Source organism: Tenrec ecaudatus, chromosome 9 (assembly GCF_050624435.1).
Source record: "Tenrec ecaudatus isolate mTenEca1 chromosome 9, mTenEca1.hap1, whole genome shotgun sequence".
Classification (NCBI taxonomy): Eukaryota; Metazoa; Chordata; class Mammalia; order Afrosoricida; family Tenrecidae; genus Tenrec; species Tenrec ecaudatus.
The window spans coordinates 73,597,443-73,612,847 of NC_134538.1; the positions used below are offsets into that span (position 1 = coordinate 73,597,443).

Sequence of the window (15,405 nt, forward strand, 5' to 3'; positions counted from 1 at the left end):
AAACACTAACCTGACTGCATGAGCCCCAGACACTTGGAGGGTTACAACCAACACACAAAGCTGACACGTGTCTACAGCCCATCACTACTGAGCATTCTACCTGACTCCTTTTCCTCACGTCCTTAGAAGTGTGCCTGTGAAAACAACCCAGATGAACCGCGTCACTGTCATGAGCATATTTAAAGGGAATGCAAATGCCTTCAAGCAGTGATAATATGTTGACTGTCAAAATATTTTAGGTTTTGATGCCGTCTATTAATAAGACTTTATACCAATGAAGTATTGTCAGGTATTTAAACTCCATCTAAATAAACCCGTTTAAAAAATAGCATGCTATTTATCATTTGACTAACATGAAGTTGTTAGCACTTATTTATACAGGGTAACACAATATCTCTTAAAGGACACGCATATATTGGTTTACATCTTAAGACCTTTATTAGTACAATGCAGGACATTTTCTTTTCAGACACAGGAGGGTTTGCTTTCACATAGTCAATTAAAAACAAAATCAGGTAAATCGCATGGCGACTGGAAACAAGCTATTGATGAATGAGAGCAAATGTGTGGACCACGCTTTGTTTGGATTGAGGGCAAATCAACTGGTCATGACAGGCTTTTTCCCAACAATTATGACAGGTTAACAGTTTCCAAATAACGTTGGACTTAGAGCCTTTTAGGGAAAGTGAAAGCCTCTCGTTTCATACATGGAATGGACGCAGAATATAAACGACATACAGCAACTCACTGGATTTGCTCATCTTAGCGTGCTGTGAGATTCGCAACAGTGGGGATTTCTTCATCTTCTGTGTAAAAAATGTCTCCAGATATCTGCCCATGCTCAATAAAATTAGCATGGCCTCCAGACATTCCTCAATCCCCATGCATGACACATAAGTGACCACATCCATCAAGCACACATATATAATTAGGAGACTCAGACGATGCAAAGATGGCAAGCAATCACTTGATTCTGTGGTTATGCCCTGGTGACAAATATATATTTCTTGGCCGCTAGCCAATCAGTTGGGGAAATAATATCAGACCATGACCCAGTAAAGTCTAGCAGCCTATCCTTCGCCTTGCATGCAGCATTAGGGCCTGTCACCAATCACCAGCCATCTCCCAGGCACACATTCCGTTCTTTAGAAACATGAAAAGCCCCTCGATAAATTTGCCCTCCTCCAGAGAAATGCATTTCTCATTCAACTGAAAATCCTGACTCAATGCTGAAATGAATTCCGGCAGGCAATTTAGACGTCTTAGGAAACATCCTTACAAAAATGGCAAATGTGTGCGGTGTCAAAGCCATCCAGTATGTTTGCATGCCACCTTATTAAATTAAAAACACCTGGTTTATTTGTACAGTTTATCCAATGGCTTACAGATTAGGATCCTAGGAACCATACAATGTCTTATAGCAAAAAATATACATATAATACTCCACCTTTAGCTTATATAAATGATGACATGTTTTTGTATATCTCTATATATCTATATATATGTACACATATATATTCTGGTTGCACGCATGTCACAGAGTCAGCGCACAAATACTGCAGTCCTTCATTGGCTCGTCCCCTTCAGTGTCTGTCCAGGACAGCAGATTTCAAAGTCTCATGAACCGGAACAGAGGTCACCGCTGGGGACAAAGGACTGGCTTGATGCACCTCCCCTTGTGAAGGACCAAGTTTGCCGGGCAGTGGCACCCTGCGATGCATGGCTTGTTGCATGGCCCGATCTCATTCCAGTTGTCACAGGTCTTGATGCATCCTGGCCCACAGGTGTCATACACAGCACCGTGCTTACACTGGGTGGCTGAAAAAGAGGAAGAGACGGCAGGTGACTTGGAGAAATGGCTATATTGGTTTACCCCCAGTCAGATGTGCATTTTGACCAGGGGATAACAAAGACCCAACGTTCCCCAAATACTCTGGGGCTCATTAGTGTCAAAGGACCACCTGCTGGGTCAGTGAAAGACAAATAAACCAAAGAAGCTTCATTTTCCTAGAGAGGAAAAATGATAAATTAGTAAGGCTCCCAGAGAATCGGTAAGATTGCTCAGTTATTGAGAAAAGCCTAAAACTCAACTCTTAATAGACCCCCACTGGCTCTTGATCTGTGACCGACAGGAGCATTTTGAGTCATCACATCAATAGTCACCTAGATGCAGTTACACACACACAGCAAGACCTCCCGGAGATATTGGAAAGGTTGGGTTGATCTACTTGAGGCAAATGAGTGCAAGAGTAGAGATAGAAAAAAAATAGAGAAAACTCAGAGAAATAGAGAGCGCGTAGAAGGCGGGGAGTGCACAAAACGGGCTGGCTGGGCCAGAGAACGTCAGGATGATGGGATAGCCAAGTCAGAGGCAATTTACTCTCTCGGTGAACTTAAAACTCAAGTTTTGACATTATTCAGAGAGTTTTCGCAAGTGCGAGAAGAGAGTTTTCAGAAAGATAACGCACATTTTCTGGAAGTTTTATGACACACAGTCCTTCCCAACCAATTTATTTCCAGTGACAATTACAGGAGCTGCCCCAAGTATATCCTTCCCCCCGACCTCTCACGATTTCTCTATAGGTCGGAATTTGAAGCAAGGAGTCTCAGAGCACCATAAACAATCCAGCTTTGGTCTAAGGTTGCTCCATATTCCAGGACTCTCAATGGAAGGCAACCAAGCCAAGGAGCTCGACTGTCGTTTATGCAGTTGGCAGAGGAAAACCAGGAGATGAATGGGCACAGCTGAAAAACTGCACTGATTTTCTTAAGCAAGTAGGCTTTGTTTTAAGAAGAGCTGGTGGTGTTGTGGGAGAAGCTTTGAGCAGCTAACCGTAGGTGGCATTTCTAAGCCACCAGCCGCTCTGTGGCTGATAAAACAGACTGCTCCTGTAATGAGTTCGAGTATCAGAGATGGTGTAAAGGACTGCTGTCAGTCAGACTCTACTCGGTGGCAGAGGATTGGACCTCACTTTGAGTCTTTTAAATTACCTACCTAGAGCTACTACAGAACATGCCTGTTTGAACTTACCTGACTAAGAGTCAGCTAACAGGAAGGACATTCACTGAAGACCATTACACCAGTTAAATACAAATGGGGAAAAGGGGTGTCCTACTGAGAGCGAGCTCAACTTCTTTGCCCAAGTTCTTATTCTTGTTAGAAAACTGAGTTTCGGGAAACAGGGTATTTTAAAAATCAACCGACTGGAGCCCACTTTGTATTTGGCTCTATAATGAACACGTTGCCACCTGGAGCATTAGTTTGCAATATTCGGCTCCTGTACAGGTAGGTATTGGATGAGCGCATTGGTCCTGGATTAAGTGCAGCGACTGATGTTCTTCAGCTGGCAGGATGGGAGGGAGACTTCATTTCCAGTCATTTGAACTGGAGGGAGCAGACCTCGGAGAAGGACATCAGGCGTGTTACAAAAAGAAATTTTAAAACCAACAAAAGGAAACTCACTGCCATTCACTTGATTCAACTCATAGTGATCCTATAAGACGGAGTATAATAGGCTCTGTGGATTCCTGAGGCTATAAATCCTTATAGGAGCAGAACATCTCATCTTTTCCCCAAGATGCCTGCGGCTTTGAACTGCTGACCTTGCAGTGAGCAGTCCAATAGGCCATCCACTGCATCACCCGAGCTCCTTGATAAAGTAGAGGGTCAACAACGAAAAAAAGAAAGACCCCAGTGAGATGGACGGACACTTTGGCTACAACCAGGGATTCCAACATCATAGAAGGGGACAATGTTTGCTCTGCTAGAGAGAGGTAGGGCTGCTCAGAGCAAGGACCAGCTTTATGGGACCTAATAACAACAACCTAGTCATCTCATCGTCCTCTGGATAAGGCGAGGTAGACGAAATCTGTGTGCATCGCCTATTTTGAGCAGAGATGCTTTGGGAGGAAGGACAAATGGCATGGCCATTTGTCTGAGCTACCAACAGGGGGAACGACACAATGGTAGCAAATTGCCAGTCAATTCTATTGAAAGCATTAGCTGTAACCTTATTGATCGCTATGTCTAGCTCACTCACTCACTTTAGGAGGTGCACCTTTAAAGGTAACTTTCTATCCCACCTTCTCTACCTCTTTTCTTGAGATTTTTTCTTTTTGCGCAGCACATGTTGACATCACTTGTCCAGTCATCTTTATTTGTCTTTGTGCTCCATTTCCAATTCAGCTGTGCCTCTTAATAAGAACTATTCATGAGAATGTTCTGAGGCTTTAAAAAAGATACATGTCCCTCATCATCATTTCTGGAGATCGTTTGCTCCTGATCGGCAGTGGGGAGTGGGTGATTGTGGTTGTCATGGAGTGGGCTCTGATTCTCTGCCCACCTCCTGCACAACAGAACAATACATCGCCTGACTGTATATCATCTTCAGAATCACTGGTAGGCGTGAGTCCATTGTTCAGTCGCTGTGTTTTTGCTATTGTTTAGTGCCTTCCAGCCTCTTCTACCACTGTATCGGACTTCTGCTGCGATCTGTGGAGCTTCCATGGGCTGATTTTCATAAATAGATAACCAAGTCTTTCTTCTGAGTGTGGCTTCATCTGGAAGTGGTGACAGCCTCCACCATGGGAGATACCACAGTATGACACATTGGCAAGAGTGTGGGGGAGACTGGCTAGCTCAAGAATGAGAACGCACCAGGGGACACTATGACAGGCACCTCCAATTGAAGAGAGGTGAGCTGCTGCTGAGGACTAAGCCCCTAAGAGCCTTATTGCCACTGACCTGAAGTAATGGCACAGGGCCAAGCCAAGGGGAGCGACTCAACAGTGCTTGCTGGATGGCGGTTTACTCTTAATGACGTCCCATTTATCATCCCATTCCTCGGGGTTGATTCCATTCAGCTGGCCTGGAGTTTCTTCTCTACTTTGCTGCTCCCATAATGCCTCTTTCATGTCGCCTGAGTCGCTATGTGCTTCGCTCTCCTGGAAACGGTGCAAAGATCCCTTCCAGTAGGAGTGCCTTTCTGTAGTGTCCTCTCAACACCTGCCTTCTTCCCTTGGCCATCCCCCCAGAGACACCACACTCTAATGCTCTCCTGTGGCCTGCTGCCAGCCATCAGTCTGCAGGCAGAAAGTGGGCGTAGGAACTGAAGGATCACGGGACACGAGCAGCACTTCTTCTCCAGTGCTTTTCATTTATCTTACAGACACCATCTTCACTGCAATTTAAATCGAATCAAGAGACTCCCGTGGCTACGTACCAGGCAGTGTTTAGGCCTGGGGATTCCATGTAAATTGGATATCATCTCTAATTGCCCTTCACAAGGACCTGGGCTAATAGCTAAATAAGTAAGGCCGCCATGTAAATAAAGTCCTATGAAAACGTACGGCTGGCCTTCTTAAACAGTAAGAGCAAAGTACAGCGAGGGAGCAAAAGGGAGACACATCAGTCCACCATTATGGGAGGTGCGACTCAGGCATCAAGGGAGTCTTGAGAAAATAAAGTCCATTGAAGTCTTACAAGGAGTCCCTTGGTGTTACAATTGGTTAACTTTCTTGATGGCTAACCAAAAGATGAGTGGTTCAAACTTGCCCAGAGGAACCTCAAAAGAAAGATGTGATGATTTATTTGGTTGAAAGAAAAAAAAAAAAGCAGCCACTGAAAACTGTGTGGGAAAACCCTGTGTCATGAGTTGGGATTGACCTGATGGCAAATTGTTATAAGCGTTGAAAGGTGAGTCACACACTGGCAGAAAGACCGTCCGAGGCAGTGGGTACAGAGTGAACCAGGGCCAGGCTGGAGCACAGAGAAGTTCTAGTGTTTTTTCCAGGGGATTTAAGGAAGAATGGTCTGAGGAAAAGTCAGAGAAGTCAGCAGGGATGAGAGACCAGGAAACCTAAACAAAGGGGACCCCTGGAACATTTTCAAGTTAGAGAGGGATGTAAGCAGATCTGCCCTCCGTCTGGTACAATGTGCACATGCTCCTAGAGAGTTAACACTGACTCAAAGCCTGGTGTACCATTCTGAGGATCCTCCTGCTCCTCCTGCTTTTTTCTTTGTTTTAAACACAAACATATGGGAAACTACCCAGGTGTTTGGGGTAAGCATGTAGTTATTCGCAAAGAAGCATTCAAGAAGCTACCAGTATCACACAAATAAGTTACAAGCTAGCTCTGTCAGGAATGTGGTTCTATGCCCATAGGAACGCTGTAGGGTAAGCCATGTTCTCCTGCTGGGCGCCAAGGGACAGGAAATGAAGGTCACAGGACAGGGCTATTTCTACACGTTTGCAGGAGGAATACAGTGACCGCGGAATAGCTCGGTGGGTGTGCAATCGGGGCAGACCTGCTGCAGAGGAGAGATGAGAATCACCAGCGTTTGCAGAGCGAAACAAGAGGGAACGACTCAGATGATCCAGAAAGAGCATCCTGTGTGCTACAGACAGACAGATACGAAGGGCTTCAAAAACTTCATGGAAAAAGGACTTAGAAGGCAATGGAATTTTTCTTTTTTTCAGGGGAGAGCGCGAACGCAGTCCCTGACTACCAGGAAGTATGCAGTCGAGCTTCCCACATTTGGGGAAATCGCAGGGGTCAGCACACCCGCTGTGCAATAGGTGAGCCATGGAACTTTTCAACAGCATTTGGAAGCTCCCTAATATCTCCCAGGTAAGCCCCAGTGCCTCTTTCCTTTGCAAGCGAAATGTTCAGTGGGCCATTCTTGTCGGGCATGGGCAGGCAACAGACAAGGTGCAAAGATACAAACAAGATTGCAACACCTTGAGAAAGTCAGGGGGTATCAGGTAGCAAGAACCGCTGATAAAGAATGATTGAATAGAAATTGGAAAGTCACGAATAATAAAGTCACTAACCAAGATCGAGATAGCAAATATTCTGAGGGCTTCGTTGATGCTATAAAAAACATCCTGACAGTTCTATTTCTATTTTCTACGATGTTTTCATTCACCATGGTGAAGAAAGGGGCTAGGATGCAAACTGCCTTGGATTTGCTCCCCAGATTCTCCCATGTCTACCTCTGTGACTTTTAGCAGATGTGTAACTCTCCTCAGTCTCAAAGTCCACGTCTCCTGATAGGGACTGAAAAAATGTTACCACATAGGTTATTGGGGAGATTAAAAGAGATAAATCCCAACTAGCCGCCTTGGAGTGGATTTCTATTCCTAGAAACCCATTAGTGTGTCTCAGTAGAACTGGGCTACTTTTTAAAGTAGATGCCCAGGCTGTTCCCCGTCCAGGTCCCTGTGGGGAGGGACCTTCTGGCCAGCAGTCAAGTATGGTAACTGTTTGCTTTACCCAGGGAGCCCCTGATATAAGGGAGTAGACCACTCCAATACAGACCTTCTCATTTTAAAAGGTGCCTAGAAAATAAGAAAGGGTAATATACGTGTAATCGTGGCACTTTCCCACACCTTTGCTGTGTCCTGGAACAGAACAACACCTAGGACTATATCTCTTGCATGTGATATTGTAATTAGTCATTCACATGCTAAACTACCAGGGGGGCTGGAGTCACTGGGACTCCTGGCAACCCCCTGAGCGTCACCACAGAATCGCGCTCCAGAGAGTTTTCGAAGGCAGTGTTTTCAGTGGTAGCTGGCCCGGCCCTTCCACAGGCCCTCTGAGCGGGCGCAGCCCTCCTTGGTTCTGCAGCGGCACGTGCTAACCATTTATATCACAAGAGACTCTGTTCTTCCTTCTTGCCAAGCTCTGGGCTATCTCCTGTCACGATGATTAAGATCCAGACTCGCCTTTCAAATATCGCCTGTTCATCTAGAGTTGCTTGCCTGGCTGACTTCTTATTATTTCAACTTTTAAGTTCTTTCCTCAGGAAATTCTCTGCCTTAAGTGACCTTAAGAGCTATCACAAGTCAAAGGCTCCGGAGCTACAAATGAGTTAAGAGGGTTCTCATGGTCTTCAATATCCTAAGTGAACCTGAAGTCAAAAGACTGCGAACCGCTGCACATCTTTGCCCATTTCTTTCTCCATGTGCCAACGGTCAGTCTGGAGCCACCCATAGCGTGAGTATGTGTGTGTATATATGTGAATATGTACATGTGACTGTGACTGTGTGTGTGCGTGTGTGTGAAAGGTCCCTCTTTCCCGATTGCACACTGATGGATGTATACTCTGCTCAGATGGCCTCACGGATTTCAAGTAGAAAATGGAAGCTTTCAGGAACTGTATTCCTTTTCCATTAGAAAGTTAATTTGGGTCCTGAAAACGTGGTCCCTGAAATCAGAATGCTGCAGAGAGACATGCAGCCCTCCGGCACTATTTATATGTCCTGAAATGGTGCTGCTCGCAGCTCTGAGCCAGGAAGAATGGCTCCATCCAGTCCATGTCTCCAGTCATCTCATCACAAGATTAGTAATGTCCTGCTGAGCCCCACAGTGGGGCCGTGGCGCTGTTCATTTGTTTTCATAGATTTGGGGGAAGGAGGACTGAAAATACAGAAAGGGAGCTAGACATATGCGAAGTCCTTCAAGGGCACCTCTCTCCATCACCTAGGAAGCACTGGCCCATTAGGTCAGAGATCAGGCATTCAGCCTCCTTCAGCAGTCTTGCCTACATCTTAGTGTTTGTTTGTTATTGTTTTAATCATACCAGTACTCCTCAGAGACAGGCAGTGCCAATAGACATTCTTGCTAGAGACAATGACTTCTGGTTTCAAGATTGGACTTGGTTTTCAGAAGAGAGAACAAAGCCATCAGGAGCCAGAGGGAGATACGTGGGACTTTGGGGTTTTTCCAAGGAGAAGCGAGTAGACTCGAGGCAGTTTGAGGAGAATTTGTTGTTTGTTGTGCTGCATCAGTCCCTACCTCCTGGCGATCCCCAGCACAAGAGAACAAAGTGCTGTCGGTCCTGTGCCCCTGCCCCATGATGGGCTGTCAGTCAGGCTGCGGTGATTCACAGGGTTTCACTGACTGGGTTTTGAAAGCAGATCACCAGGACTTTCTTCCTACTCTGCCTTCGCTGGGAGCTCTGCCAAAACCTGTGGGACATCACAGCAGCACGTATGCCTCTACTGATAGAGGGGTGGTGGTCGGACATGAAATCCATTGCCCAGGCGTCAACCTTTGTGGTTCTGAGTTGTGCTGCTATCTGCAAGGTCAGCAGTTCGAAAGTGCAAGCCACTCTTTTGGAGTAAGAGGAGGCTTTCTACACCCATAAAGAGTTAGAGTCTCAGAAACGCACTGGGGCAGTTCTACTCGGACCTATAGGACCTCTATGAGTTGGCATCAACTCAACACTATGGAGAATTTGTCTGAATCAAAGGGAGCTATGAAAGGGAACTCATGAGGAAGTTTTAACATGGCCAAACTACCCAGCATCTTTCTCCCACAAAACCATGCACATCAACAACACACTGACTCAGTGAATCCAACTCTGACTGTAGGTTAGAGTCACCTGGTATGATAGGTATGTTTTCTGTGCCAACCTGGTCAATAGGAACAAGTGGGATTAAGCAGGTCACACTTTGATTGGAGGACCAAGAGATAAATGGCTTGGCACGGCCCACCCCTCTCTCTCACTCTTGTTCATTGGACCGGTGTGCAGCTGCTTTAACTTGTGAGCTGTTCTGAGACAGCCAACCTATGGATTGTATTGCTAGAGTTTTAGGTTCCTTTGAGACCTGCTTCACCAAGCTGCTAGTGCGTACATCGCTTGAGCTTGAGGCTGGTGGATCCTGTCATCTTGATTGCTTAAGTTCAATATCCCATCAGGGCCTGCTTTGCTAAGCTCCTGAGCTGCTGATGTTGGCGACCTGCCCTGTATTTGCTGCCTATGGGGGTACTCTGCCTGCCTTGCCTCAGGGAAGACTCAGCTCTCTGCTTCCTTGACCAAGGACCCAACAGCCCTCACTAGTGCAAGGACTTCCAGTGTATTAACTGTTCCATGGAAGTGAGTGGAACTAAGCCCTCTGTACTGCTGTGTGGACGACTTAGCTGTTATATTCCTTCATGCTGTATTAATCTATCCATCTATCTATCTATAGATATAGAGATAAAGTCACAAGTGTCCTGGTTTTGTTTGTCTAGAAAACCCTGCCTAACACACCTGGGAGGCTTTGACACATTCACAAATCCAATCAAAGAAGGCTATTTTGAGTGTTGGACACAGTTGTAAATGTTATTTTTTTTAGACATTGGTTAGTCATTGGGCAACTAACTGCCAAATCAATGACTTAAACCCACCAGCCACTGGAGAAGAAAGAGGAACGTGTCTGCGATAATGAGGATTTGCTGTCGTGGAAACCCTCTCCACGTCCTCGAGGACAGGGCAGAACTGCCCTGTTTGCTTCACATATGCATGTGAAAGTTGGGCATTGAATTAAGAAGACAAAGGAGAACCGATACATCCAAATTGTGACACTGGCCAAGAATCTTAAAAGAACCATGAACTGCTTGAGGGCAGAGTACTCCTTAGAGGCAAGAAAGGTGTGACGTCATCGCATATACTTTGGACTTGCTGTCAGGAGACACCAGGCCCTGGAGAAGGGCATCACACTTGATAAAGTGGAGTGACAGTGAACAAGAGGAGACGGTTTGACTCCACAGCTGTATTAATGGGCTCAGGCACAGAAACAGCTGTGAGGAGTACACAGGACCAGGCAGTGTTGGTTCTGTTCTGCAAGGGTCGCTATGGATTGGAATGGGCTCCATGGTGCCTCACACCAACATAAGAACTGACTTGCTATTCGTGGTGGAAATTCACAAACCCTCGGCAGCTACCTGGAAAGACGAGGGTTCTAAGCCACCCAGTGTCTTCATGGGAGAAAAACCTGGTGATGTGCTTCCAGGAAGGTGAGCGCAGAAAGCCTTCGGGAGACATTTGTGCTCTACCCCACGGGGCCTCTTCGAATTGGAATGGACTCAAGGGCCCCTCACCATGATGGATGGCAAACACCCAGCACTCCCCCTTGCTCTCGGTCAAGGGTCTGCAAACTTTTGAGCTAGAAGAACCAAGCCTGCCCTCACAACAATTTAAACATTATTTGAAAGCCATCGATATATTTTTACAGATCAAGGAAGTCACCATTATCGACTATATCCTTTACAATTTTTATAAATGAAATGATGGCTGAGTCAGTCAGGGTGCGATGTAGCACCAATCAAGAATACAGCTTTCCTCCAGTAGCTAAATGCTTCCTTCCCCCCCCCCCCACTACCATGATCCGAATTCTACCTTGCAAGTCTGGGTAGAACAGAGGATGTACACTGGTGCATATAGGAGCTGGAGGCACAGAGGATCCAGAGCAGATGATACCTTCAGAACCAGGGGTGTGAGAGCCATACTGGGAGGGTAGAGGGTGAGTGGGTTGGAAAGGGGGAACCAATTACAAAGATCTACATGTGACCTCCTCCCTGGGGGACGGACAACAGAAAAGGGAGTGAAGGGAGACGCCGGAAAGGGCAAAATATGACAAAATGATCATTCTTAAATTATTGAGGGCTCATGGGGGTGGGGAGCGGGGAGGGAGGGAACAAAAAGAGGACCTGACGCAAAGGGCTTAAGTGGCGAGCAAATGCTTTGAGAATGATGAGGGCAAAGAATGTACAAATGTGCTTTACACAATTGATGTATGTATGAATTGTGATAAGAGTTGTATGAGCCCCTAATAAAATGTTTTTTAAAAAATGATGATGGTTTATTTTCTTTTTCAGTTTTACTTCAGAGCCATGGGCATGTACTGAAAGGGCCCTGTAGGGCTGGCGAGCCACCGTTCACCGACCCCTGCTCCAGGTGAGAAAGATGTCCTTGTATACCAGTGAGTGCACCTTCAAAACAGGGCTTCCTGACTCTGCTTCCAGCCAGATGGCTGTGCCTATCTTCAGCCTCTAGGGGCACTCTGGAGTTAACAATGACTTCTGCTATCAAACCAGGAGGACTGGGATGCGTGTATCCCCCTGCTATCGTGCGCATTCTGACTCTGGCCATCCCGGGGTATGAAGCCGAACTGCTCCCCGGGGTCCGGCAGCAGTGAAGCTTTACAGGAGACAGCGTTATCTTTCTGCCTCCGAGCGGCTGGTGGGTTTGAACAACTGAGCTTGTCACCAGCAGTCCAATGCTTAACTCACAGTGCAACCAGTGCTCCTCAAAAGTAATTGAGCATGCTCCAAACCCCAGTCATTTCAATCCAGGCACCTCTTCTCCTTTATAGAAAACTTTCTCCACGAGGAAAATTGTCTGGAAGTTTCTGTACTCCCCACAGATTCCGCCATTCCGGTCTCCAAGCTCATGGGCAGCAGCAGCCACTGTGGTTTGAGCTTTAACTATGAATTATATCTTCTCCTAGATCCCTCAGTCTTTATAACTGCACAGTAAACGCCACTGTAAAATTCCGCAAATATACCCAGAATCGCCCTACTTTTTACCCTGTGCACTATCATCCTATCCTATGCCGACATCATTTTCCCCCCTTTGCACCTGGACCATCGCAATAATCCTCTGCCTGATCATTCAATCCTGTTTCCTTCTTGCCTCCAAAACTATTTTCAGATGCTTGAAAAACAATCTAACTGCCTCCAAGTCATGTCTGCCTCAAAGCGACCCTGCAGGAACTGGGGGAATACTTTAAACGTAAAAAGAGTCTAGCTTGACACCCATCACTGGCTTGCCCTACTCTTGGAATATAGCCAGGCCCCTTCCCACACTTTGGAGAGGCCCGTGTAGCTCAGTCTCTGCTTCTCTTGTTCCCTACACGCCTCTTGGGCCGTCTTTCTCCGCAAGTCACACTGGCTCCCCTCGGGCGAGTCGCTGTGGCTGTGAGCTCTGCTCTCCTGCACCCCTTGCACAGCGTGAGCAAACCACTGCGGGAGCAAGCCACTGCAGGAGCAAGCCACTGCGGGAGCAGGCCACTGCGGGAGCAAGCCACTGCGGGAGCAAGCCACTGCGGCGTGCGCAGTTCTCGCTGGCTAGTCTCAGCAGCGGACCACCAGGGTCTCCTCCCAAATCCATCATATTCTGGAAGCTCCACCAGAACCTGTCCCAACCCATAGCAACTCATCAGGCTCCGCTGACCGAGGGGTGGTGGCCAAGACCCAAACCCGAGTCTCTCAAATAGAAGTGAGCGTCCTACCAATGAACGTACACTGCCTGCATCTGCTTGAAATGATCCCCTCCATCCTTCAGAGCCGGGCTGAGATAGCCTCTCCCTAGAGAAGTCTTCTCTCTAGACCTCGGACACTGCCCTCCACCACACACATTCACACACACTCACACACACACACACACACACACACACACTCTCTCTCTCACACACACAGACACACACATACTCACACACACACATTCACACACACTCACACACACACACACACACTCACACACACATGGTTTCATCTCTTTGCCTTCTTTATTTCTTCCATGACACTTACATGGTAATTTTCAGGTGCTTATTGTCCTTGATTTCTCTGGTTCTCCCACTGGGCTACCAGCACCCAATGACTGGGGACTCGCCTCTTTTATTTACCAAAATTCCCAGAGCCTACCATAAAGCCCTCGACCTTAGCTACTTTGAAATTAATGTATGTTGCCTGAACAAAACCCAAACACATACTGCCGTGGAGTCGTTGCTGATGCATAGCGACCCATTGGATTGGGTAGAGCCGACCATGTTGTAACTCTTTGCAGGAGTAGAAAGCCCCACGGTTCTCTCGAGGATCAGCTGGTGGTTTATAACTGCTGATCCTACAGGGTGAGCAGTCCAATGCATGACCACTCTTCCATGCATGAACAAAAGGAGCCCACTGAACAGATATCAGATAAGCTCATTAACTTTCCTGAGGTGAAAGAGCCAGTCAAAAACTCACTGCCATCAAGCCCAGTCGGGCTCGTAGTAGAATGTCAGAACTGCCCCTAGGGGTTCTCAAGACTATAACCCTTTACAGCCTCATCATTCTCTGAAAGAGCAGCTGGTGGTTTCGAACTACTCACCTTTCAGTCCAACGCATAACCCACTATGCCACCAGGACTCCTTGAAAAACTAAGAGCAACTATTACAGAGAACCATCTTTAGGAGAGAAGAACATTCTGATGGAGTCTGCATAACCCTCTCAAACACAAATGTATATATATATGAAGGGACTCCGAAAAGCTTGTGGAAAAATGGAATTAAAAGATCATGGGTTTTTTTCTACAAACTATTTGAAATCCCCCTTTTATCCCAAAGGCCTTAAGTGACGGTAACTGTCTGGAATCTTCTGTGCTCCCTGCAGAACCTAAGCCACAGCTGTGAGTGTCCTTGTACTAAGTACAAGCAGATGGTAACTCGAGGTTGGGAGGATTTTGCAACAGTGGAAATCCTTAAATTGTTCAAATGTGCCTGTCATAAGCATTTCTCTTCAGCGCTCTCTACCCCAAGAGTGGGAAGTCGCTGTGCTTTATCAAGTTGGAATGCAATGGGGTCACTGAAGGATCCCTGGACCAACGGGAGACCCGATCATTCACGCCAGCACATTGGCGCTCTTGCCAGCCTCTCAGGACAGTGGCGTTCCCTGGACGGGCTGTGGGGCTTGCTCACCTGCACAGTTCTGCTGAGGCTCCCAGTGGGTTTTGATGCCCTCTCGCTGGCAGGCCCGGGTGTAGGCCAGGAAGGACTCACAATAACAGTTTTTATGAACTGGACATTCACACATGTCTGTCACGCAGGACCTGTGGGACCCAAGGGAGAGAAGTGAGCATTTAAAAATGTTAGTGAAACCGCCACACTGAGCAAGCGTGCCCTAAAGAAAGAGATGGGTGGGGAATCGACCGCTAATGGGTAAAGGTGTAGAGAGAGGTTGTTAGTTTAGGTCAGGACCGTAAACACAGTATGCCACTTCTGGATGAAGCCTAAATGCTGGACCCCTCTGAACAATGTGGCATTAGGCGCCCTTCCTTCCAGAGCAGCCTTCTGCTAGAGAGCTTTCAGCAATGACGCAAGGGTTCTAGAATTGCTGCTCTCCATCATACTGAGTCTGGCTGTTGAGCACAGGAAAAATGGTTACAGCCACAGAGGAACTAAGGTTTTACTGGCATTTCATTTTTACTAATTATATGTAAACAGCTACTGGAGGGGAAGGGGCCCCCATTGTGTCAGTAGGGCTGCTTATCAGAAAAGCAGGGTCTGCTGTAACGTAACACAAGTTGTGAGCTACTTGATGACCACATTAGGTCCCATTGCTTTCTGAAGACCACCCTTGGGAGTCACTTGGGTAAGATCTGAAATTCTAGGCTTTTCAGAATGGGAAGTGCCAAATTCCGAATGGAGCAAGCATTTCAAGCCACGAATTAAGCTGGAAAGGTCAGGAAGATTGACTCAGCGTCTCTGCAGTCCACGTGTGATTCTGGAGACGATTGACAACACACAACCACAGGTGTTTCAGACCTGCCCGTGTCCAAGGCTTCACGATGGCCTTCCACCGGTACCTAGTGCTGCA

At 46.9% G+C, this 15,405-nt stretch overlaps 1 protein-coding gene and 1 non-coding gene across 2 annotated transcripts in view; both read right to left on the reverse strand.

The window, feature by feature from the left end:
- Nucleotides 1-478: 478 nt before the first annotated feature.
- BMPER (BMP binding endothelial regulator) overlaps nt 479-15,405 on the reverse strand; it is a 283,741-nt gene continuing 268,814 nt past the window's right edge. The window contains exons 14-15 of the mRNA XM_075557553.1: nt 14,508-14,638; nt 479-1,818 (exon numbers count right to left, since the gene is read on the reverse strand). Coding sequence (XP_075413668.1) covers nt 1,637-1,818; nt 14,508-14,638 — 313 coding nt within the window. The 3' untranslated portion in view covers nt 479-1,636. The remainder of the gene's footprint in view (nt 1,819-14,507; nt 14,639-15,405) is intronic.
- On the reverse strand, nt 6,477-6,638 carry LOC142457403 (U1 spliceosomal RNA). Its single transcript, XR_012786151.1, has one exon. It is a non-coding gene; the product is annotated as a U1 spliceosomal RNA (small nuclear RNA).